A 27,661-nucleotide genomic window follows, 5' to 3' on the forward strand; every position below is an offset into this window, starting at 1 on the left:
AATGACCTCAAAATCAGTAGGGATCATCTGCTGGTCATGACCAACCTCACTATCAATTTTCCTGACACTAGACCCAAGCGTTCTTGAGTTATTGCCCGGAAACCATTTTCCTGTTCCTGGTCACTGTGTCCTTGACCTTTGACATACTGACCTCAAAATCAATAGGGGTCATCTGCTGGTCATGACCAACCTCCCTTTCAACTTTCATGATCCTAAGCCCAAGTGTTTTTGAGTTATCATCCGGAAACCATTTAACTATTCTGGGTCACTGTGACCTTGACCTTTGACATAAAGACCTCAAAATTAATAGGGGTCATCTGCTGGTGATGACCAACCTCCCTATCAACTTTCATGATCCTAGGCCCAAGCGTTCTTGAGTTATCATCCGGAAACGGATTGGACTGACCTACTGACCAACCGACAGACCGACCGACATCTGCAAAACAATTTACCCCTCTTTCTTCGAAGGGGGGCATAAAAATAATTAGTATAATTTGCTATGGAAGTATGTCATAAATATTAAAGTTAACTGAAGTTTCCAGAAAATACTTTTTAAACTTTCTATTTAGAGAGGATACTTCGTTTTATGTAATAATGTGCTAAAGTCCAAATTAAACTACCTCTGATTAACATTAAACAACTGTAAAATGACTCAGTTATGTATATACTTACCTATTTAGTTCAAACAGCAACAGATGTAGTCATTTTGGTATGGAGACATTAAAAATCCGTGTCCTTGGTAATTCCATAACAGTTCTCCATTTTTCATTTAGTATTTGTCATACAGCTTTTCGAACAAAGCTTGTCAATTATAACATTCATGTTAATCAATTGCAATTTGTAAAACACTTTTATGCGATATAGTACGTTCTGGTGGATGGGCAGTGCATTGTGAACAAATGTTCTCTTAAAAGGAAGGCTTTCTTGAAAAATGCACATGTCAGTAATAAACTAGAAAAACATGCCGGTACTTTAGACCATATGTCACTCTCAAATCTATCCATTATCAATGAAACAAGCAAATTCGATGAATTGGTATCCCCCGTCGAATGGGTTTGTGTTGAGGAATGGCAAAGAAATATATCCGGCAAAAAGTTAAGGATGTTACTAAGAAGCAAATAATTTCATTACATTTGAACTTAAAAGAACAGAAGTTATTAATGGAGCGCAATCAAGTAAGAAATCTGGAACGTAGGTGGTGATTCGGGGTGGGGGTCTTCACATGTTGATAAATATTGATGGAAGATTTGAAAAATTAAAAAAAATAATTTGGGGGTGGGTGGGGGGAGGGGGGAAAGACGGTGACCAGGTGAGGGTACAAAACTTCACATGTTGATAATAAATATTGACGAAAAAAAAAGAAAAACAAATTTGGTGCATGATCAGGGCGGTGGGGCTGACTGGATGGAGGAGTGAGGTGGGGGGGGGGGGGGGTAAAACTTTGCATGTTGATAAAATATTCATGGAAGGTTTGATTTTTTAAAAAATGAAAAAAAAAAATTGTGGGATGGGGGTGGGGAGGTGGAGGGGGTGTGACTAGGGCGGTGGGGGTGACCGGGTGTGGGTACAACTTCACATTTCATGGAAAAAAATGAAAGAAGTTTAATGAAATTCTACCAATTGGTTAGTTTGTTATGTACAAATATGTGGATTTTTAAACAATTAAAGGGCAATAACTCTGAAGTTACTAAAGAGATCCTGATAAAATTGTGTGTGCACTACCATATTATGGTGATCTAAATTCATTTTAAGTTTCATAGTTCTAGGTCAAATATGTCACAAGTTATGAAGCAGAAATTGCCATATTTATAGTACCCTATATAGTTAATGCTAGAAACTACGAAGGGCCATAACTCTGGTGTTACTTGGGCAATCTGACTGAAATTTGACATGCTGCATTTCCCTATAGCGGTGAACATGTACATGAAGTTTTATTTAAATATTCCAAACCACTTTCTAGATATGGCTCCGGACGGACGGAAAGACGGATGGACGACGCCAAAACTATATCCCTCCGCCTCTGGCAGGGCATAATAATCTCAAGTTTATTCACTGAATCAAGGTGTTTTGACTAAAAAAAAAAGCTGGATCGGGAAGTGATATGCGCACCTGTTGAAGACATACATTTGCGTCCCTGTAAAAGCAAGAATGTCTTATCTTCTTATAGATTTTAATATATAAAAATGAAATCATTGTATCAAGCAAAAATATATCACAGATATAATAAAAAGTATTTTTCAATTAAAATAATTTGATTTATTTGTTTCGAGAAATGTTTTGTTTGATGTCATAGAGACGTGGTTATCCCTCGGATGTTACTCATCAATCTGGTTCCCGACTTTGTAATACTTTATTTATAGCATTAAACTATTCAACCAAAAACCAGTTGCTCGATAACAGTATAAAACCGAAAATAACATGCAGTCTTTCTCACTTATGCTTTTTCTTTTCAACACGTCACATAAATAAATTCTCCCGCCTGCCACACCCCGTAAAAGTTAATAGTCAACAAATTTCTACATGTCCGCCTTGACCTTTCATAAAAGATCTATTATACTGTTTATGTCTATTAAGATGTTACTGGAAGCGGAATTGCTGTTGATTACTTTTATTTCAGGCTGTGACCTCTGCTATATTTCTGTATCTGCTGTATTAAATCAGATGATCGTCTGTGTTTGCCAACGTCTTCCCTTGTACCAGGAACTAACAGACAAGATACGTATCAACGTTTCAGTCAGACTATTGGTATTCCATCAGAATTAACAAATGTTCCTATGTTCGAAATATCTTTGTGCACAGGTGAATAGATAAACTATGATTACTTTTAAGTTTCATTCAGTGCAACACTGACTCTGCAAGTGTCTCGTATTCATATAAATTTTGTGTCATTTACATTGTTTTATTTGATACATTTGGCAAACATTATTCTGATTCTGATACATGTTAATAATGCTTATAGTGATTTATGAAACATTACAACGTATGTTTTTTATGAAAATGAAGGTCTCATGCTGCCTTTTTTTAATTATAATCTAATAGTCGCTCCTTTGAATGAATTGGCGAAAAAAAAAAAAAAAGGTTATTGACCGGAAGGCTGCCGGGCGCTGTGGTTTAGGTTAAGAGAATTTAACCATAGACTTCATAATCTTACCTTCTAAACTTCCGATTACGGGTGTATCAACTCTTGTCGATGGCATTATTTGTGCTCCAGATGAGACTTGTGCGTCTGCGACTTAATTGATTTGGCAGTTTCGGGTCCGTGGACTGTTTAATTACTTTTGTTTTGGGTTATCTCAGGTCACAAGCTTAGTTACGTGGCACTAGGCCACCAGGTAAAATAATTGGTTTAGTAACCCGGATGTTGTTCCGGGTTTTTGCATTAAACGTGTGACTGACTCGAATGTTGCTTCGGGTCATTATACAGTGTTGACTCAAATGTCGCTAGCTTACTGTAGACTCAAATGTTGTTTTGGGTCCTTGGTTATTTTGTTGCTGACTCAAATGTCGCTTCGGGTCCTTATGCTAGCTTACTGTAGACTCAAATGTCGTTTTGGGTCACTTGGTTAATTTATGGCTGACTCGAATGACACTTCGGATCCTTATGCTAGCTTACTGTAGACTCAAATGTCGTTTTGGGTTACTTTGTTATTTTGTTGCCGACTTGAATGTCACTTCGGGTCTTTATGCTAGCTTACTGCAGACTCAAATGTCGTTTTGGGTCACATTGTTATCTTGTTGCCGACTCGAATGTCGCTTCGGGTATATAGGTCTGGCTCTTTGTGTACTGGTAAGACCTAGTTAACGTGGTTACTGTTTTAGATGTGTTTAAGTCAATGGCATTCCCTATCTAATGCCGAATGTGTAATTGTGCACCTTTGGTTTCCAAAGTTGGTACCTGTTGAGGGCGCGTTACCTTTGGGGACTAGGGGTGTACGATTACGCACTCGTAGGACTCTTATGACTTATCTAGTTAATATCTTAGTCACCTGAATGTATATATCTATTCAAATGCATTTTGTTCTCAGTTGAAATTGGTTGCCTTTAAAATTTTTTTTATATAACACGCCCAGTCTCCTTTCGATTAACATCCTTATTGCATTTGTATATTATTTTTCAATAGTTTGGTAGCGAGCCTTAACGCCTAACCTACCGAACTCGGAGCGGCCATTTTAGCCCAACTTATACTAATTCATTTGAGAGCTTCATTTAAATGCAAACTTAACTCAATGATTGATTTGACTGTTTGGTTATCGAGCTGACTCGTATCGCAGTTCAGACGCTTAATAAATTTAGTGAAGACTAAACGTGTTTTGTCTTTTATTTTGAGTAATTACAAATAATAAACTTTATTTGAAACACTTACTCATTCTTTTAAAGGATTTTGCTGATATTTAAGTCTTTCTAAAAAGTGCTCTAATCGAAATGTTGATAAATTCAGCAAACTCTAAAGTAAGGAAGCATGGTCAGACACTGTCACAATACAGGTGTGGGAAGTACAATTCTCCTTTAGCTTAAAAGGACTGTCACGATACAGGTGTGGGAAGTACAATTCTCACTTTAGCTTAAAGGACTGTCACGATACAGGTGTGGGAAGTACAATTCTCACTTTAGCTTAAAGGACTGTCACTATACAGGTGTGGGAAGTACAATTCTCACTTTAGCTTAAAGGACTGTCACGATACAGGTGTGGGAAGTACAATTCTGACTTTAGCTTAAATGTTAAGAAATAAACATTTTAACAGCAAGTCAATTGTTGCCAGGTCCTAACAAATGTATTGTCCTCAAAATGAGCAGGTATGGTAGGCAGGTATTTTGTTTTGGATGGGACATCAGAAATGCAAATAGATCAGAAAATAATATTATACTCATGAGCCAAAATGTAAAATGGGATTAACTGTAGAGTTGATTTTAAGTAAAAAACAATCATGCTAAGTTTTAAAACCTTTTGTGACAGAGTTATTGAATGGAATATTGGTTTTAATGACATCTTTAATTATTAATATTTTGAATGTACATATTTGATACAGTTTCAAGATTAGTATATGATCATTATATTATTAAATTAAAGTAATATGATAAGATCTGACTGATGTTGCCTCTAGTGTTGTTGTTAATTCGTGGACCTTTTGAGTCAAGATGGTCAAACATATGTTTGTTTACAAGTGTCTATATGCAAAATATTTTATGAAGTCCATATCATGCTGATCATAGGGTAACATCAATTAAGAAAACTCTGACCAGGTTTAAATTATAGGGCAAATGGAAAGTAGTGTTTAATTATGATTGACAAGTAAAATATTTATATTGATATATTTTGATTGGTTCTGTGAATGAAGACAGAATGATTGGGGTGTGGCAAGAGTTATAGTGGGAGAGGTACAGTTAGTGAGAGATTAATTAAGTTTGGAGCTTAAGTTTTGAATTTAAGTTTTAGTAAGAAAGTTTTAAGTTTAGGTTTTAGTAGGAAGTCAAAAAGCCAGAAAGAAAGTTTGGAAGATCAGAGGAGGAGGAAGTAAAATTTAAAGAAAATTGTTTTTTGCTGTTTGTGTGGAAGGGGGAATGTAATGTGGCAGTTGATGAGGGGTTTGGGGATTTTGTGCGGCAGCAGTGATGGAATACTTATGCACAAGAAATTGAAAGTTATGCTCTGGAAACAAAATATGATGGATACATTTGACCTTCCTGTAATCTTGACCTTTGACTTACCAACCTACTGCACAAAAATATAAAAGTGATTTTTTTTTATTTGTGACCTTGACCTTTGACCAACAGACCAAGTTCATGCACTATGAACATGGCCTCATCGCCACCTACCCATACTAGGTATTTGTTTTGTTACAAAGTACCCAACAAGTGACAGAAAGTACCCAATATGCTGTACGGAATGAATAGAATTTACCGTTACCTTTTGTCCTCAGTACCCAACAAATGTTCTCTCATTTGCTCGGATGAACGGATGGACAGATGATGGATGGTGAGTGATCACAATAGCTCACCCCGAGCACAACAAACAAATCCCAAAACTATTCCAGAAAGCTTGATATCAGGATGATATAGCAAGCAATGATATTTATAGTCAGCATTTACAATTCAAATGTAAACAAGAGTCAAACACACATGCCCCCTATGATAGCTTTTCTCATTTTCAGTCCCGTGATCACTATGACCATGACCTTTGACCTACTAACCCCAAAAACAATAGGGGTCATCAACTAATAAGCCCAATCAGGCAATCAGGGTCAAGTGGTTCTCAAGTTATTGAATAGAAGAAACTGTTTTCAAGGTGACCTTGACCTTTGACCCCAAAACAATAAGGGTCATTTACGTCAAAAGCTTCATAAAGTTCTATGTCAAGTGGTTCAAAAGTTATTGGGTGGTAGCCATTCTAAAGTTTCAGGCCCCTGTGACCTTTACCTTTGACCTACTGACCCTAAAAACAATAGGGGTCATCTACTTCATAAGCCCAATCATGCTGTCAAGTTTGAAGGTTCTGGATCAGGTAGTTCTCAAATCATTGGGTGGAAACTGTTTTCAAGGTTCAGGCCTCTGTGACCTTGACCTTTCACCTACTGACCCCATATATTATAGGGGTCATCTACTTCATAAGCCCAATCATGCTACCAGGTTTGAAGGTCTTGGGTCAAGTGGTTCTTAAATAATTGGGCAGAAACCATTTCCAAGGTTTCAGCCCCTGTGACCTTGACCTTTGACTTACTGACCCAAAAACAATAGGAGTCATCTACTTCATGAGCCAAATTATGATGTTAATTTTGAAGATTCTGGGTCAAGTGGTTCTCAAGTTACAGGGCGGAAACCGTTTTCATGGTTCCAGCCTCTATGACCTTGACCTTTGACTTATTGACCCCAACAGCTATAGGAGTCATCTACTTTATAAGCCCAATCATACCAAGTATGAAGTTTCTAGGTTACATGGTTCTCAAGTTATCTGGCAGAAACCGTTCACTCTACTGACCAGACAAAACGACAAACTGACACGGCCGATAAGTGCAAAGCAATATATCCCCGCTTCTTCAATGTGGGGTCATAATGATGCTTACTTGAATATAAGTGTATAAACATCCTGAATGTCAGCATCCAATGTAATGCCTACTTTTGGCTTCAGGACATATCTATCCAATCTGAACATTTCTGCTGGAAGCTGTCTCTCAATAGTCACTTTAGGTTCATCAGGTTGATCCTTGTCTATCACAATTAATTCAAATATTGATGTATCAGCTGTAGCATTTTCGTACACCAAAACGTCTGTGTCCTTTGCAAGATTTACAAACTGTGGGCCTTTCAACAGAAATAAAAGTGAAGTTATTTTAAAATCATCATCAATGTGAAGGCAAAGGCTTAAGTCCTTAACATTTTAAAACACCATTAAGAGGCAAATTGCTAGTAAAGAAGAGATTGTGAATTACTATGACATCATTTAATTTAAGGAGGTAGTATACCTTGTCAGTAGGGTAAATTCAGACTAGAGCTTCACAGGAGTGACGAATTATACCCCCACAATACGGCCTTGTCACAGAAGTAAGCCACTGCCAAAGTAGAACCTCAAAATCAATAGGGGTCGTCTGCTGTCATGAACAACCTCCCTATGAAGTTTTGTGATCCTAGGCCCAAGCGTTCTCAAGTTATCGTCCAGAAAGGGTTCTGGGTCACTGTGTCCATGACCTTTGACCTACTGACCTCAAAATCATTAGGTATCATCTGCTGGTCATGACCAACCTCCCTTTCAACTTTCATGATCCTAGGCCCAAGCGTTCTCAAGTTATCGTCCAGAAACGGTTTAACTGTTCCGGGTCATAGACTTATATAGGAAAAAAATCTTCTTGCCTGAAACTGCAAGGCCTAGGCTTTTGATATTTGGTATGTTGCATTGCCTAGTGGTCTACTACCAAAATTGTTCAAATTATGCCCCTGGGGTGAAAAGAGGCCCGCCCCGGGGGTCACTTGATATATGAGTTATATTGGAAAAAATACTTCAAAAATTATCAGATCATATTTCCTAGACTGTTTAATTATAATTACCTGATGACCCCAAGTGATAAGGGGTCAATCAACTGTGACCTTGACCTACTGACCTACTTACTTGTTTTTTAAGATACAGCCTTGAAATTTGGATGACATGTACAGTTTTGCACACCGATCTTAAAACTGACTTTCAGTGATCATGAATATGACCTACTGACCTACTTCCTTGTTTTTTAAGAAACAGCCTTGAAATTTGGATGACATGTACAGTTTTGCACACCGATCTTAAAACTGACTTTCAGTGACCATGAATGTGACCTACTGACCTACTTTCTTGTTTTTTAAGATACAGCCTTGAAATTTGGGTGACATGTTCAGTTTTGCACATTGATCTTAAAACTGACTTTCAGTGACCATAAATGTGACCTACTGACCTACTTTCTTAATATTTTAGCAACAGTTTGACATTTGAAACAAGTAGCTCATATAACTCAGGTGAGCGATCCAGGGTCATCATGACCCTCTTGTTTTTACAAGCACTAAACTATTTTTCCACAGTAACTTACAACTGTCCCATTGAAAAATATTAATCACGGATAGAGTGACCGTACTGGACACCAAACCTATGATCGCTTGATTGACGGGCGAATGCACCAACCAGTGTGTCATTCGGACCGACATGAGGGGTGGTGGTAATTTTTGACTGGTTAAATCAGACAAAAGACTATTTTCTAAGCGTCAGTTGTATCTGAAGGTTCATTTAAAAAGCCGAAAGTTAACATTGTGGGAATGGCTGAATATGCCAATGTTGAAATAACTTGTAGGCCGACCCAATTGTTCTTTTGTTGCTTTTTTTGTTCTGTGTTGAAAAGATATGCTTGTTTTATTTTATGTATGAAACAAAGAGCAATCCAATATGATTAAAACACAAGAGGGCTGGCCCTAGGTCATAACACACCATAACAGTGTAAACATGTTTGACCTAGTGATTTCATGTGAAAAAATATTCTAACCAATTATCATTAAAATTGGAGCAAAAATCTTGAGTATAAATAAGTATTTTCTTTGATTTGACCTAGTGACCTAGTTTTTGACCCCAGATGACTGATATTCGAATTTGACCTAGATTTCATCAAGGCTATCATTCCGACCTAATTTCATGAAGATCAATTGAAAAATACAGCCTCTATCGCATACACAAGGTTTTTCTTTGATTTGACCTAGTGACCTAGTTTTTGACCCCAGACTACCCATATTCGAACATGACCTAGATTTCATCAAGACAACCATTCTGACAAAATTTCATGAAGATCAGTTGAAAAAATTTAGCCTCTATCGCATACACACGGTTTTTCTTTGATTTGACCTAGTGACCTAGTTTTTGACCCAGATGACCCATATTCGAAATTAACGTAGATTTTATCAAGGCAATCATTCTGACCAAATTTCATGAAGATCAATTGAAAAATACAGCCTCTATCGCATACACAAGGTTTTTCTTTGATTTGACCTAGTGACCTAGTTTTTGACCCCAGACTACCCATATTCGAACATGACCTAGATTTCATCAAGACAACCATTCTGACAAAATTTCATGAAGATCAGTTGAAAAAATTTAGCCTCTATCGCATACACGAGGTTTTTCTTTGATTTGACCTAGTGACCTACTTTTGACCCTAGATGACCCATATTCAAATTTGACTTAGATTTCATCAAGTGATTTCATGGGAAAAAAATATTCTAACCAATTATCATTAAAATTGGAGCAAAAATCTAGAGTATAAATAAGTATTTTCTTTGATTTGACCTAGTGACCTAGTTTTTGACCCCAGATGACCCATATTTGAATTTGACCTAGATTTCATCAAGGCAATCATTCTGACCAAATTTTTTGAAGATCAATTGAAAAATACAGCCTCATTGCATACAGAAGAGTTTTCTTTGATTTGACCTAGTGACCTACTTTTTGATCCAAGATGACCCATAATCAAACTTAACGTAGATTTTATCAAGGCAATCATTCTGACCAAATTTCATGAAGATCAATTGAAAATACAGCCTCTATCGCATACACGAGGTTTTTCTTTGATTTGACCTAGTGACCTACTTTTTGACTCTAGATGACCCATATCGCTGTTTTGAAACAGACTCTGAGCGGTCATGTTTCGGGGGACCCAGGTTTTAAACTGTTGGGTAAAAGTTTGGAAATGGCACCAATCTTTCATATTTTATACCTCAGTTCATTCATATCACCCGGTTTTGTTTCAAGCTAAAGTTGAAAATGACAGTGATTTAGCAGCCATATCAAGTTATATTATTCACGTTATTAAAATTTGAAAAAAAAAACAACAAATACTGATAAAAACGGTGGAAGGTCTTATCTGAATGTTAAATATGAATACGGTCAAATGCTGTCAAGATCTTAGCCATATTTTTACTCTTAACATCAATAAATATTTATTTTTTTTTGCTTTTTTTGCTTCAAGGCGTTCATTCTAGCTTTGATGGAAAAGAATATATCACAAAATATATTTAAAGTAGGCAGTAGTTAGATCCATTCCTTTTATGAACTACAAGTAGGTATTTAATTGTTTAGATAAGATGAAAAACTGGACGCAAAATGAAATCTTTAGCATACAAGCTGTATACAGTCAATGCTTAAAACGCAAAGACGTGGCGTCGTCAAGCGTAATGTTTGACATTCCGCTAGATGGCACTCTACACTTAACAACTTTTCTAACACTACCAGTAGCCTTTTCGCTATAATTTTAAAACTACCAAAGATAATTCCGTCAAAATTTCAGGACAGTTAAAGGAATATCTGACATTGTTTGACTGAAAACTAAGAATAAACATTTCCGTAATTTGAAGATTTTTTTAACGTTCCAAATCTTGAAAAATTCCATTTGATTGCTACCAAATTAATTCTCAGTCGATTTAATAAACATGTTAATTGTTAATTATCATCATCTTTGGACAATGTAAATGTAAAATTTTCAACCACATGACGCGTGATATTCTGACGCATGAAATGATACAACATGCCGCCTGTCGTGTATTACACAATAAACTAAATTCAGTACATGTACTAAAATTATCAACTTTAAAAGCTTGTTTAAAGCTCGACTTTGCTTAATTGAATATTTAAAAATATCTAGTGATTCAATCACTTACTAATTCAACTTTAATACTTGGTATGGCCACTGTTTGCTTGGATGACCACCCTGCATCTGCTGCGCATGGACAAGACGTTATTTCGACTAATGACCCGAGAAACACGGTTCCACTCCTCCAAGACAAACTGTTGCAGTTGCCTCAGATTCTGTGGAGCTCTTCTTCTGACAGCCTTACTACATTATAGATATGCTCAATCGGATTTAGGTTTGGTGAGCGGATGGCATTGACAGAACATTTACTCTGTTTGCAGCTAGAACAGCCACTGTGCAACGTGCGAAGTGGCAAGGTGCCCCATCCTGCATCAATCCCATGTCCCTATTATTCCGTAGATGAGGAATACAAACAGGTAGCAAAATCTCATTTATGTACTTATGTACAGCATTTAAATTACCACAAATTCTGACAGCAACAGTGGTGCATGTTCAGCATTCTTGCAACCTGAAAGAGTACTAAATATACAAATTTCTTAAAAAACGGCCTAAGTTAGATTTTAGATTTTAAAAAATCCGATCAAAAGCAAAATAATCATTACCGCCGAAAAATAAGTAAATGAACACTTACAACATTGTAACTCATTAGACCAGTTGCTCTTGCTCTTTCCTGGATTGACATTTTCGCCATTTCAAGGAACTTTCCTAATAATTGCTTCAAAAGTCCACGAATTTAACCATTTATATTTTTAATCTTAGAAAATACATGTATAACTTACCAGTCAGCACAAGTTTCACGTGCACCACGCCTCATCTAAAAACGATTTCTCGGAAAAATAAAGCAATGCTTACATGAGCAATTAAACAGTTATTTATCGGTTTTTGGAAGCATGCAAATAAACTCACATTAAAATATGATAATGACAACGATTATAAATAAAAATCCAAAATTGAATTTATTATAAATCTGCAAGAATATTTCTAATGAAAACCGTTAACTTTCGCGTTAGTTACTAGATCTACTGTAGCATTATTACTTGGCTAAATTTGCAACTTTGAAAAACAGGGGTTTCATCTGATTAGTAATAAAATTTGTTATTTTTAGACTTATTTCATTGTTCATTTTGTATCGAACAATGTCTTATATATTGTTCTAAATTTCCTGAAAAATTTATTCAGTTCTCTTTGGTAGTTTTAAAGGTATTACGAAAAGGCTACTGGTTGCGTTAGAAAAGTTGTTAAGTGTATTTAATGCCTTCTTGACACTCTTCTAGGACATGTAAAGTAGCAACATCAAAGGGACATAATATATTGGGTATTTTTTATTTGGGTGTATTTCATTTTACATTTAACATTAATCTGGGCTTCTAAAATGGTCAAAAAAAAACAAACTGTTCAATAAAAGTTTGATACCCTTAAAATACATGTTGTAACCGACTGCAAATATTTAAGCCATGACAGGGACATGAACCATGGACATCTAATTTAAGTAGCTATATCAGCAGGTTCTATACCTAGGCAATGTAAGTGTATACTTATACTCTACCCAACTGCATTACGTGAAATGGAACCATTTTGTGACAATGACATATTCATATACAATTGACTTTATGCATGAAAATGAAGAAAACATGTTTAACATATACTGCGGTATTGTAAAATGTAAACAAGTGATATGGTCAAAATATCACATTATTTCAACAGTCACATAGACAGGCATGAATAAATGTATAGAATCATGATTAAAACTACTACAAAGTCAGAATGGGTGTATACTTTCAACTGTAGAAATACAGAACACCCTGACCAATCTAGGATGATTATTTTCCATTACTCAGAACAATATTTTTTACCTTGTATATTTCCGCCGTATCACACAGCCTTCATCAGCAAAGTGCCTGGTCAGTGTTGCATAGCGTCACGTGACAATTGGTGATCACGTGACACTAGGAGAGTGTTGTAAACTGGAGGTAACTCCAGCCCCTCGTCCCGGTTAAGTGACGGCCGCCTTTTCTTTATCTCGATGGCTTCCTTGACTCTCCTCTAGATATGAATGTCCTCTGATGTTAAAATTTTGGTGTTAGCAGGGTCTATGTGGTGTCTTGAGCACCACATCGTCAACAGTGTGGATTTTGTTCAGAAAATCAAAGGGCTGAAAGTACCACCTGGGACAAAACTAGTTTCTTATGATGTCTCTGCGTTATTCACGAGCATTCTGGTGAAAAAGGCACCAGTGGTAATAAGAGATAGACTTGTGAAAGACGATAAACTCAGTGACAGAAACGAGCTGACAGTGAACACCATCTGTGCATTACTAGGTATTTGCCTTAACAGTACTTATTTTGTATACAATGATCACTTTTACCAGCAGAAACAAGGAGCGGCCATGGGATCGCCAGTTTCCCCTATTGTTGCCAACCTATATATGGAACATTTCGAGACGGAGGCCCTCGACACTGCCAAAAACCGGCCATCACTCTGGTTCAGGTACGTGGATGACATGATGACCAAGCTCCATGAATACAACATAGATGAATTCTCTGAGCACCTGAACAGCATAGATGAACATATTAAATTCACATCTGAGAGTGAGGAAGACGGTCGGATTCCATTTTTGGACACCTGTGTTCACGTTAACGATGACGGTTCTACCAAGGTCACAGTCTACAGAAAACCAACTCATACGGACCAGTATCTGAACTTCAGCTCAAACCACCACTTAGACCACAAAAGATCAGTAGGAATGGATGTTTAACATACCAAAGAAGAAGGATAAGACCAAGGATAAATCAACACAAAACGGTGGCAAGAAGGTGAGTGTCTGAATCCCTTACATACATGAAACATCAGAAACCTTGCACAGTGTTCAGGAAACATGGGATAAATATGTACCACAAGCCCTACAATTCCATAAGACAACAACTTACCCATGTTAAAGACAAAACAAACAAACTGAAAAAATGTGGTGTGGTTTACTACATAAAATGCGAACAATGTGATCCTGATTATGTGGGCGAAACAGGAAGATCTTTGGACATCAGACTAAAAGAACATGTGGCCAGATCCAACTCTGCCATTCATTAACATTGCAACCACACAGGACACCACATAGACCCTGCTAACACCAAAATTTTAACACCAGAGGACATTCATATCAAGAGGAGGGTCAAGGAAGCCATTGAGATAAAGAAAAGGCTTTTTCATGTACCAGTAAAACAAATTTACATATGAATGGGAAAAACACAGATAACATATGCAAACATCAAGGACGTCTTTCCGCTTACTGTATGTAAGCACTGAAACGTAACTGGCCAAATTTTGCAATTTAAAAATGGAACAAAACTGTAATGATGTTAAAGGCCTTTGAACAGTTTCATATCAGAAGCTACTGAGGCTACAGAGACAATTTGTATATGATGTTACAGGCATGTGAGAACTATCGAAGATGATACATCAATTGTTCAGACACTAGAACACATACATATCAAGTCTAATTTATCATAGTGACATAGACACCTGTGCAGACAGAACATGTTATGTACATATTTCCAATAACATGAATGACTATGGTGTGGTATTTTATGATTTTATGAAAAAACAAGAGCTCTGCCAAGCAGGGCAAATAAGCCCAAAGGGTTATATCAGAGGAGGACGGAAGCAAAATTTAAAGATTGTTTTTTTTTTGGGGTGGGAGGTGTGCTTGTGTTCACAGGGGGGGGGGGGGGGGGGGGGGGGCAGGGGAAGGGTGTGTATGGGGGGGGGGGGGGGCAGGATAACTTTTTGAAGGGTGGGGTTGTGGGGGTCGTGTTAATGTGGGGGAGGGGGGGCGGGTGGGGAGTGGAGTGTAATGTAGATTGTTGCAGTCTACACATCGTCTCATCACCACCTGCCTACATACCAACTTCCAAGTCAATACCTTCAATACTTTTTAAGTTATGCTCTGGACAAAGAATATGATGGGCAGACTTGACCTTCCTGTAACCTTGAACTTTGTCCTACTAACTTGGTTCATGCACTCTGCAAATCGTATCATCACCACCTACCTACATCTCGAAGTTTGAAGTCAATACCTTGAATGGTTAATAAGTTATTCTCCGGACACAAAATATGACAGACAGATTTGATCTTTGAGCTTAATTTGTGACCTTGACCTTTGACCTACAGATCCGGTTTATGTGCTCTGCACATTGTCTCATCGCCACCTACCTACATGCAATATCTTGCATGGTTACTTAGTTATGCTACGAACACAAAATTTGATGGACAGTTTTGACATTTTAGCTCAATTTGTGACCTTGACCTTTGACCTATAGAGCCCGTTCAAGGGCTCTGCACATCATCCCATCTACCTATTAGCCAAATTTAAAGTCAATACCTTTAATGGTTATACAGTTATACTCCGGACACAAATTATGAAGGGTGGACGGATGGACAATGGACGCACATGCCATTACATAATAAGTCCTGTCTTTTCAAAACAGGGGTATAAAAAGAATATTTACCGGTGATAACATTAATACTAATTGCCACTGTTGAACTTAGGGCGCCACCTGGAGCATTATCTGTTGCTGTGATTTTCAAAGTGTAAGCCGATTTTATGTAGTAATTCAAAGTAACTCCTGAGGCAATTACAATCTCTCCTGTTGTTTCGTTTATTGAGAAGTCAGTTGAACCTAAAACATAATTATTATCTTTTAATTCATCAACTAGTTGTACGTGGATGGCTCAAACTTCATAATACCGTATAACGAGTATTTTTTTACCTGCTGCTAATTTATACTTTTTTTTACAACCAAATCAGATTCGTAAATATTGGCCTCGTATAAATTTGCCACGTAAAGTCAAGTAAACCGGTATCATGTAACAGTTTTTAATCCGTACAAATGGAGTTTTGATATAAATGGGAGACAATTTTGACGATTTGTTAAATGCCGTACCATCGTACTTTAAATGGGGCGTTATACTTATGTCGATTATACGAGAAAAGACAATATAACAAGAGCTGTCCATAAGACAGCCAAGCTCGACTATTTGAAATATTGTCCCAGAAGCAGGAAAATATTACCCAAAATGTTAAATATCAAAAGACTTTTAAGTTCAAAAGGGGACATAATTTGACCAAAATGCATATCAGAGTTATGGGACTTGGTGCTATCAACTAGTTTTATAACCCCGAAGGCACATGTGAAGTTACAATTCAATATCTGCATTAGTTTTGAAGATAGTAACTTGCATGTAAAACTTTAACCAGATTTTTTTAAGTCCAATAGGGGGCATAAATTGCCAAAAATACATGTCAGAGTTATGGGACTTGACCCAGTGAGGTTGGTAATTGATCTAAAAAATGAAAAAATAACTTTCAAATCTATATGCCTTTAAGTAATAGCTGTATGTACTTGCACGCAAAACTTTAACCAGGATTTTCTAAGTCCAAAGGGGGCATAATTTGGCTAAAATGGAGGTCAGAGTTATGGGACTTGATGCTATCAACTAGTTTTATAACCCCAAAGACACATGTGAAGTTTCAATTAATATCTGCATTAGCTTTGGAGATAGTAACTTGCATGTAAAACTTTAACCAGGATTTTCTAAGTCCAAAAGGGGGCATAATTTGCCCAAAATACACGTCAGAGTTATGAAACATGACCCAGTGAGGTTGGTAATTTATCTAGAAAAATAAAAAATAAATTTCAAATCTATATGCCTTTTAGTAAAAGCTGTATGTACTTGCACGCAAAACTTTAACCAGGATTTTCTAAGTCCAAAAGGGGGCATAATTTGCCCAAAACACATGTCAGAGTTATGAAACATGACCCAGTGAGGTTGGTAATTTATCTAGAAAAATAAAAAATAAATTTCAAATCTATATGCCTTTTAGTAATAGCTGTATGTACTTGCACGCAAAACTTTAACCAGAATTTTCTAAGTCCAAAAGGGGGCATAATTTGGCCAAAATGAAGGTCAGAGTTATGGGACTTGGTGCTATCAACTAGTTTTATAACCCCGAAGACACATGTGAAGTTTCAATTCAATATCTGCATTAGTTTTGGAGATAGTAACTTGAATGTAAAACTTTAACCAGAAAGGGGGCATAATTTGCTCAAAATACATGTCAGAGTTCTGAAAATGTGTTGAAAAAATTAAAGACCACTAAAAAGAAAAATTGTCATAACAATGACACTTGTGACGAAATATCATAAACATGTGCTGGTTACCTAGCATTTTGTCTGTTTTATTTTTATGCTGTAAATATTTATTGAGCTAATTTTTTATTAGACCTTGTGATTTCGTAAATATTAAAATCGTATGAATAAAATCATGTGTTTTTACCCCAAATCTGTAAACTTTTACAGCAGTAAAAATAACCTGTTATATGGTATTAATACTTTTTAATAACAAGAATTTTCCTGTGATTAAATAAAATTCAGCTGGAATCATGGTATTTAGGCTTAACTTAAAGTAAAACACAACTAGAATGTGTCTGTAGGACACAGGGTGTGCCCCCCACTGGTACATTTGTCACAAATAAGGGGCAATAATTCAAATGTTTGCAGTCTTAATGGGGTATAGCCTCAACAAACATTTTATGAAAAGGATTCATTATTCTAGGCCCTATACTTTTTGAGCTATGAGCATCACAAACAAAAAATCCACTATTTTGACTATTTCAAGGGCCATAACTCTGTAATAATAGCTAAGATTCTCAAGAAGAATGCCAAGTGTGCAACGTCACATCACGTTAAAGACTCCAGCAAGGTTTCCTGAGTTTACATCTAATGCTTTTTGAGCTAGGCATTTAATTAGTTGAAAAAGTGCATTTTATTTACTATTTCAGGGGCCATAACTTTAAAAATTGGGGGCGGAGCCAGCCAAAAAATTAGAAGTGTGCAAGTTTATATCATGATTAAGACTTATGCAAGTTTCAAACCATTTATATCAAATACTTTTTGAGCTAGGTGCGTCGCAAGGTAAAAATGTACATTTTTGACTATTTCAGGGGCCATAACTCTAAAAATAAGGGGCAAAGCCAAACGAAAATTAGGAGGTGCACAAGTTCATATCATGATTAAGACTCATGCAAGGTTTCATGAATCTATATCAAATACTTTTTGAGCTAGGCATGTCACAAGGTGAAAATGTGCATTTTTGACTATTTCAGGGGCCATAACTCTGAAAATAGGGGGCAGAGCCAAACAAAAAATAGGAGATGCGCAAGTTCATATCATGATTAAGACTGTTGCAAGGATTCATGAATCTATATCAAATACTTTTTGAGCTAGGCATGTCACAAGGTGAAAATGTGCATTTTTGATTATTTCAGGGGCCATAACTCTGAAAATAGGAGGTAGAGCCAGACGAACAAGAGCTGTCTCCATAGGATGACACATGCCCCCGATGGCACTTTGAATGAATAGTTATGGCCGATGTTAGAGTTTAGGACCTTTGACCTACGGACCTGGGTCTTGCGCGCGACACGTCGTCTTACTGTGGTACACATTCATGCCAAGTTATTTGAAAATCCATCCATGGATGACAAAGATATGGACCGGACACGAATGCACTATATGAAAAATATGACCTTTAACGTCCAAGTGTGACCTTGACCTTTGAGCTACGGACCTGGGTCTTGCGTGCGACACGTAGTCTTACTGTGGTACACATTCATGCCAAGTTATTTGAAAATCCATCCATCGATGACAAAGATATGGACTGGACACGAAAATTGCGGACAGACTGACAGACTGACAGACGATTCAAAAACTATATGCCTCCCTTCCGGGGCATAAAAATAGGAGATGCGCAAGTTCATATCATGATAAAGACTCATGCAAGGTTTCATCAATTTATGTCAAATACTTTTCGAGCTAGGTGCGTCACAAACTTCGGACGGATGGACGGACAAGACCAAATCTATATGCCCCCACCACTAATGGGGGGGGGGGGGGGGGGCACAAAAATGTTTTGACCAGCAGGAGTGCAAGGAGGCTACAAGTACAACCTCTAACCCTTAGAAGAAATCAGAATAATAAACAGTTTTGCAGACAATAAGTTACTATTATTTCCTAATGATTAAAAGTAAGAGAATCACAAAGAATACAGTTTAATGAAGAACAATTTCAACAAACCTGAGAGAACTGGACTTTTACAAATAAAGTTTCATGTTTTTCTGTCCAACTGTACTATTTTAGAAAATGGTTGTTACAAGTAGAATCTCTCAGAGTTTAACAGTGCCATCAAGGAAAAGACAGGTACACCAAATTTCATATATAATACACCTTATATTTTGGACGGATCTAATAGTATCAGTTATATTTAATAAATAAAGAAAGTTATATTAAATTACTCTTCATTATCTCACTTATATTAGGCCAGCGTTTTTTAATTTTCTGGTTTACGGGAGCGCCGACCCTATTTTTTGACAAAACAAAATAAAAATAAAAGTCATTTTCAGTACTTTTATTTTCATTTTATCCGCCGACCGTCCATAATTGCTGCTGCCAAAAATAAAAGTTTAACTGTAAGGTCAAGGTTTTTAATCAAGATCAGCAGACGCATGAAAAATGGCGGCCTACATGAATGTAAACTGTGAAATTAAATAGGAAAAATATACAAGTTAACAGACAATAATCTTTGGAACAAGATTTAGCTTACCAAAAGGTTCCTTCTAGAAGCTTACCAAAAGGTTCCTTCTAGCGCATATTAAATATTCTTTTTAAGGTATCTTTAATAAAACAATTATGAACTATGAGTTTTACTAGTTTACGTACATTCTTATCTATTTTAATAAGGATACTTAAAAGTTATTTCACACAAACATTTTATTTAACTTAAAATAATATACAAATACCTTTAGATGAGCTATGCTACCTGGTAATTATCAGCGGACAATAACCATGACTGTATCAAAATTTTGGGAACCATTGTTGACAGATGTCCTAATGGCACTGATCAGAATTTGGTCGTAAGTCTGTTTATTTCTAATTAGCAATACTGTAGCAAAAGAGTTCTGCCAAATGCTAGAATGGATACCAAAAACTCTTCTTCTTCTATTTAAGTTTAATAAGGGTCCATCCGCCCTTTCAGGCACAGTATAGCATTTCAGCTATGTAGAGTAAAGACCCCCGACATGTCACCAGTCATGCCATTAAAGATAAGTTTTTGAAGCCAAAATGGTGATAATTTACCTCTACGCAATTTCCGTAGAGTATATGCCAAACAAAAACAAGTCAAATGGTTTTATCGCGGCCAGAAATTTGTACAAACCGGACAGAAGTTGCGAAATTGTCATTTGTGCAGGAAAGAAGCATTTACCATAATGTCCAGTACTTAGATGAGCTATGCTACCTGGTAATTATCAGCGGACAATAACCATGACTGTATCAAAATATTGGGAACCATTGTTGACAGATGTCCTAATGGCACTGATCAGAATTTGGTCGTAAGTTTGTTTATTTCTAATTAGCAATACTGTAGCAAAAGAGTTCTGCCAAATGCCAGAATGGATACCAAAAACTCTTCTTCTTCTATTTAAGTTTAATAAGGGTCCATCCGCCCTTTCAGGCACAGTATAGCATTTCAGCTATGTAGAGTAAAGACCCCCGACATGTCACCAGTCATGCCGTTAAAGATAAGTTTTTGAAGCCAAAATGGTGATAATTTACCTCTACGCAATTTCCGTAGAGTATATGCCAAACAAAAACAAGTCAAATGGTTTTATCGCGGCCAGAAATTTGTACAAACCGTACAGAAGTTGCGAAATTGTCATTTGTGCAGGAAAGAAGCGTTTACCATAATGTCGAGTACTGGACAGGTATAGTGACCATGCACGGACACAGCCAATTTTCTCAGAGGGGGTCCGATCCCCTGCCCCCCCCCCCCCCCCCCCCCCACTCCCCCCTGGAAATTTTGAAATTTAGCACTTCATTTTTTGCATTCTGGGACAGTTTTATGGACTAACCTGTTAAATCTGGGAAAATGATAAAATCAAGCTTTCTTGAAGGTAAAATTCTTAGTTTCTTTTAGATAAATAATATGAATTATGTCGGGGTCGTATGTAGCAGCAGCCGCATATACTTTACATGCAGTCCTAATGTTGCCTTTTTCGAAAAACATTTTCTTTCCTTCTTGTCTTCTTTCCTTTTTTAAAGATTTTCCAGAGGGGGTCCAGACCCCCGGTCCCCCACCCCCCCTGGATCCGCGCATGGTGACAAATCATGCTTTCTGTTTATGCAGGTAAACTTGTGTTTGGCTAAATTTCAACAGAGCACAATTGTCTGAACAGTGTACAAACTCATTACTGTTTTTTCAGGCAAGGGTGGAAAAAAAGTGGTAGACAATGAAAGCAGTAACATTTTTATTAAAAAAAAATAAACAATGAGACAAACATTTCCAACATCTTTGGACGGTTCAAAAATCCCATGATAAACATATGATAAAGCCCTAAACGCGTGAAAATGTTCCGAATGTAAATCGGGTGAAGTAGGCGCTCTATGTATAGAGTTAGATTATGCGTCTAGATTGATTAAACTGGGCGAGTCTACTTACTTATTACTTGAGGATGACAAAAAACGTGTTTTTTAAATGTTGCTCTTAAACAAGGGTGGTGGTTGAACTACTAAAAGTACAACAACAGTTAATTCACAACAAATCGTACGGTATGTTTTATAATCAGTAGAAGCTAGTCGTATTTATGCTTATGAGACCTATTTCACCCATAAGTAAAGAATTCACAGGTCTACCATGAAATATTTTCCCCAGCGCGCATATACTTTACCTATTCAATATAATAATTTTGATGCCAAAAGTGAATCACTGTCACGGCCACTGAGACCTAAACAACAGAGACCCATACCAAAAACTCCAGGACAAAAAGAGCTTTTATATAAGTCGGCACCAACAAACTAATGGTTTTGTAAAAAGTGCGCACAGCTTGAAAATTACAAAACAATTAATCAAAAGGCATGAAATCACAAACTTTGAAATAATTTATAGCACAGTAAAGTAAAATCTGGCGTATCACATGTACGAGATTTGTTGTCTGTATATTATAATCGGACAACGATCAAATTTATGTGGGACTGTCAGAAAAATACCACACTTGATAAAAAGGAAAGAAACCAAAGAAATGGCAAGATGGAAGAGCAAAAGTGAGTATCAACTTGCTAAACATATTTTTTTTTTTACTTTGAAGTCTTTGGGGTTGGAGAAGAAAAAATAACTAATACCATAATTTTCAGTAGTTCTGTTCAACACAAAGTGCAGTTTCAATGTAAAATGACACATGTCCCTGCAAATGCTTAACAAAGATACATGTGATAAAAAATTCAAACTACATGTAGTCAAAATAATTGGACAGTCAGATTAATGGTTGTTTAATATTTTTGACAGGCAATCTAACCCGAGTGGAGATATTGTTCATATGAAAAGACTATCTCAATATTTCCTAGGATCGTGTCAAATTAGTTTGACTAAAGTTCTAGCCAGGTACTGTAACTCAATAGATAATTATCAAACATGAAACTCTCAGCAATATTCTCATGAGTCCTGTTCACTTGAAGTATACCGATAAAATCTGTAAGAAGACCCTTTGAAAGTATGTTTTTGACAAATATTCAGACACTATATGTCACATGTGCCTTTGACACTGAGGAACACATAATGACATATCCAGTAATAAATGTTTTTTCGGACTCATAACTTACTAAGTCCAAGTCCCATCTCAGTGAAGAGTCTTATAAATATCCGACAGTGTTGTTTAAACATCAGCGGATAAGGTTGTTATTTTGTACACATTTCAACTGAACCAAAATTCAGATTGTTTTGACTTGTCGTACAATATAGGTGGCACTGACAATCGGCAAAATATCAAACAATATTCAAGCCACTGAAACTTAACCAAAGACATTTAATTTTAAAGCCAGTTTATCAATTTGTAATTTTGGCTTTCTTGTATGACAATGCCTGTCTTTTAAGACTTTGCATCTAAGGCCAATTAATATGCATACATGTATGCAGGATGCAGACCTAAAGTAGTCATTGCATATCCCCATTCTAACAGCAGTTTTTATTCATGTTTATATAATAAACATTATGCAATGTTCTTATGATATGTCAACTGTGGTATCTGTATATTTTATTATGAAAAACCACAAGTATATTTTTACTACAAAATAGATACATACAAAAGCACAAATAATACATATCTTTGGTGACTTTGAAAATTGCATTATTCATACAAGCTACACATAAAGAAAACAGTATACTGAGATGATGAGATAGTAAACCAGTTCAGAATAGTTCATTTTGTGAGTGTGTATGCAATTTAAGCTTGCAAGCTTTTGTTTTCTGGGGTGTACAAAAAATAAAAAAATTGTATCCTTTTGGATGTTTTATTTTTATTTATTTGGTCGACTGCTCAAAATTGGGATTTTTATTTTTATTTTTATTTGTCCCCCCCCCCCCCCCCCCCCGACCCAAACACTAAACACCTAGTTTTGCTTTCTGCAAGCTATGTAGGAAGTAAGTTGTATGCACAACCGTTTTTCCGGTGCATGTTCAAACCGAACGTACATATTTCAAATCGAAAGTAGAGTACGTAGATTAGTGAGACATTTGTTTGTATTAAACATTTAGGTTCATAGATATCACGGCTGTAATAAAAACTAAAGTTTTACTGACAAAATCAGTTATAAAATTTGCATTATTAATTTTATTTGTTTTTTAGAAAAATAAATTTTCTTGTAGATCTATCATGAAATAAAATTAAACAAAAAAATGTGTTTTCCATATAGACTGTGTTAAAGCAAGGCAAAAAAGAGTGGACCTGAAATTCATATTAATGGTCTCAGAAAGCACCAGAATGCATATTTTCATATATACTTTAAAAAAAAATTCTTGGGGGGAGACCCCCTCATGCACCCACCTCCATTCGCACTCGCACAAATTTCACTCTTTCATATTTTGGAAACTTGACAGGTATGGTGCATTAACAATTAACCTGAAATTTTAAGTAAAAAGGGTGCGTAATTCATGAAATATTGGAGCAAAAGTTATGGTCCTTATATCACATGATATGAGTGATGATGTGGGACAACCAATCTGAATCGAATCTAGTTAGTAATAACAGAGATTTTAAGTGCATCTAAACTTTAACCTGAAATTCTATGTTAAAAAGGGGAATAATTCATGAAATACTGGTGTGAGAGTTATGGCCCTTGTGTCATATGATGTGGATGATAATGAGGAATAATACTTTTAAGTTTGAAGCAAATCCATCAAGTCATTACAGAGATAGAGAAAGTGCATCAAAACTGGAACCAAGGTGTGGTTGCGGTAGGACACTAACACTAACAAGGATGCAAACCCCACTTATAATTATGTCCATGAGGCATAAAAACTGATCATTCTGTATACTGTGGTTGAGTAGTGTCCTCATTTGTGCAAAGTACATTGTGTATTTTGTAAATGTTTGTCTTTCGTTAACATACAAAATACATTGTTTCACATGATTTAGAAGCGGAAAAAGGCAGTATTACTGCCATAATCCAGCTCCTTTGATTTTCTTTCCGTAAGTTTCCTATACTTATTTCTTGCAAAAATAGATAATTACCAGTCATGCTAAACTTAATTTGGTTATTTTCATCCGTGCCGTCTGCATCTGTTGCTTTGACTTGTACAACAATATTACCTGAAACAGATAAAGTAACATCAAGCAATGTTCCTAGGCAACAAAATATATGGAAAGTGTCTTTATTTAATAACGCAGAAAAGTTAGTTTTACTTTTAGATGAATTTGTAGCAACAATTCTTATATTCAAATCTTTATAATACTTGTATCAACTACAGTTCTAAATCTACACAAGGGACTTCTGATGCTGAGTACTGAGGTCGCTGACTTCGAATAATGCATCTAGAGGCACCTGGGGTCTTTCTCCACCTAGAGGCACATGAGGGCTTTCTCCATCTAGAGGCATCTGGGGGCTTTCTCCATCTAGAGGCATCTGGGGGCTTTTTCCATCTAGAGGCACCTGGGGGCTTTCACCATCTAGAGGCACCTGGGGGCTTTCTCCACCATTTAACATAAACTGTGTTGATGTGATGTAACACTTAAACAGACTGAACTTAAAACATGTTCAATATCAAAGACTCTTATAAGTTACATTAATTTTTTTTGTGTGTGTACAACTCCAGATGATTTCACCACACAAAATGTTAACTTATGCTAACTTGTAATTCATAAAGCATATCTTTCTGAGAAAGTAGTAGTAACACAGACCTTGACATTCTTGGTAAATTCCTGGTAAATAAATAAAGCCATAGCTGAAAGTTTACAATATGAACAGAATGGATCTTTAGACCGAATGTAATAAAATTATATAATTATTTATATAAAATGAATACTAGAAATGTCATAGTTATGAAACCTTGACATTCTCAATTAAATTTTTTCAAGAGTACAGCACACATTATTACTGTAGGATTACAAACAGCTGTTCCAGTACTACTTTAAATCATCTCTGTATGGATAACACATGTTGTGTCTATCAATGACATTAAGTATCCATGAAATGCAGGGAATGTTAACCTTGTCTGATCACATTTACATAATGAATTATCCCTTACAGGGCTGTAATACCTTTATGCTTTGCCACGAAGGTGCTTATATAACAAGCAAATTTGATGTATCTTGTGGTGAGGAAAGGCAAAGAAATATAATATATCTGGTAAAAAGTTACAGATGTTACTAAGAATCAAATAATTTCATTAGTCAGGATCATTTAACAGAAAACAAAATGTTTTAAGTGTACATAATAAAGGCATACTACAAAACATGGAGTGGAGTCGTGGAGTGGAGTCAAATTTGGAGTGGAGTCGAATTTTGGAGTGGAGTCAAGTTTGGAGTGGAATCGAGTCAAAATTTTGAAATGTTGTATTAAGCCTGTGAAACTCCATCTAAATTCCTGTTAGCAAAGTATTGATTTATTGCCCTTTAGAGAAAATGCAGTCAGTATGTAGTGTCTATCTATGTTCTAGTTCCATGTATTTCTAACACCTACCATGTGTTTGATTAGATATTTGAAGGTTTAATTAGGGTATAATAATGGTTGTTGCCTACATTAATTTTCATTTTAAGTGACAGGAGAAAGGTTGTGCATTATCATAGTGGTGTCAATTCCAATTAAAAATGTTAAAAAAAAATTTCTAGCATTTCATGATGTAGCACTGGATTTATTATTTAAATTTGAAATGGCATTTGCATTTATATATTAAATGTTCATCACATGGAGATAACATGTTGTTTTTCTTGTTGTTTTTTTTTCCTGTTAATTAAAAGTAACAGACTTTTAGGTGAAACTTTATAAAAAAACATGTTTCTTATCTGTGAAATGCATTTGAGACCACTGGGATGAAGGGGCTATTGGAATCATTAGGTCAGTGTCACCATTTGAAGAGAATTTTTATTTCAAATATTACACGCATAAATGGTTATGACACAGCCCTATTTCTTAACAGATCTTACCATCACACTTGCACCAGATTTTAATTCTTCATAAATATCATTTGGATTGATGCAGAAATGAAAGTGTAAACGTAGGAATCATTTTTTTATTGATCAAGGCCTTACAACTCTGACTTTGCTAGACTTTTTAGTCTGATTTGCCTTATAATCACCCCTGATCTAAATCTTAAGATCATTTCATATTGTATATAAATATGATTAGGATTCCTAAAGAAATCAAGATACATGTAATGTACTAGATCTAACAAGGTGATATGTAACAAACTGCGTTAACCTGAAGGGCCGACAACTCTTGACTTACAGTATACATGTGTAGCCCAGAATCAAACTTGGCTGAGATTTTAAGATTACATGTATTTTATTTTGATATGTATGTATATAGATGAAATAGGAATAAATTAACTAAATTATTTGCCCAATATATTTCCAGAAGGTAGTTAGTTACCTGTGATAAACACACAATGGTGAAAATTAATGAATAATCCAAGTAATAGACAGAGTTTTAGATGCACAGAAACATACCGTAGAAGTGGTAAAGTTAGCGAGGTGGAAATTTTGGCAAATTGTAAAAATTCGCAAATATTTGTAATTAAAATTGTAATGTACCATAACAATGTGCTATCATTACATAAGTCAGGAAATCAGAAATTTGCTAAAATTTGCGCATGCTATACACATGGATTTAAAACATTGCTAACTTTTTGACACTCAGGAATACGAGGGTCATTCAATAAATAATGCTACTCCATGTGTAGTTCCTTAAGCAATTTTTTGGGAACAAAGTAACATCGGAATAAAAAAAATCGTTAAAGCCAAATTATTTGTTAAGTAAAACAACAAAAACAACAATCTTCAATAAAAACAAGAGCTGTCTCCATAGGATGACACATGCCCCCGATGGCACTTTGAATGAATAGTTATGGCCGATGTTAGAGTTTAGGACCTTTGACCTACGGACCTGGGTCTTGCGCACGACACGTCATCTTACTGTGGTACACATTCATGCCCAATAATTTTAAAATCCATGCATGAATGACAAAGATATGGACCGGAC

General features: G+C 36.0%; 1 protein-coding gene across 1 annotated transcript in view; it reads right to left on the reverse strand.

Moving 5' to 3' along the window:
• The window catches only part of LOC123546994 (adhesion G protein-coupled receptor L2-like), a 448,877-nt gene that overhangs the window by 364,729 nt on the left and 56,487 nt on the right, over positions 1-27,661 (reverse strand). Inside the window, exons 8-9 of the mRNA XM_053550531.1 lie at positions 24,697-24,774; positions 15,590-15,760 (exon numbers count right to left, since the gene is read on the reverse strand). Coding sequence (XP_053406506.1) covers positions 15,590-15,760; positions 24,697-24,774 — 249 coding nt within the window. The remainder of the gene's footprint in view (positions 1-15,589; positions 15,761-24,696; positions 24,775-27,661) is intronic.

The sequence above is a fragment of the Mercenaria mercenaria genome, chromosome 9 (assembly GCF_021730395.1).
Source record: "Mercenaria mercenaria strain notata chromosome 9, MADL_Memer_1, whole genome shotgun sequence".
Taxonomy (NCBI): Eukaryota; Metazoa; Mollusca; class Bivalvia; order Venerida; family Veneridae; genus Mercenaria; species Mercenaria mercenaria.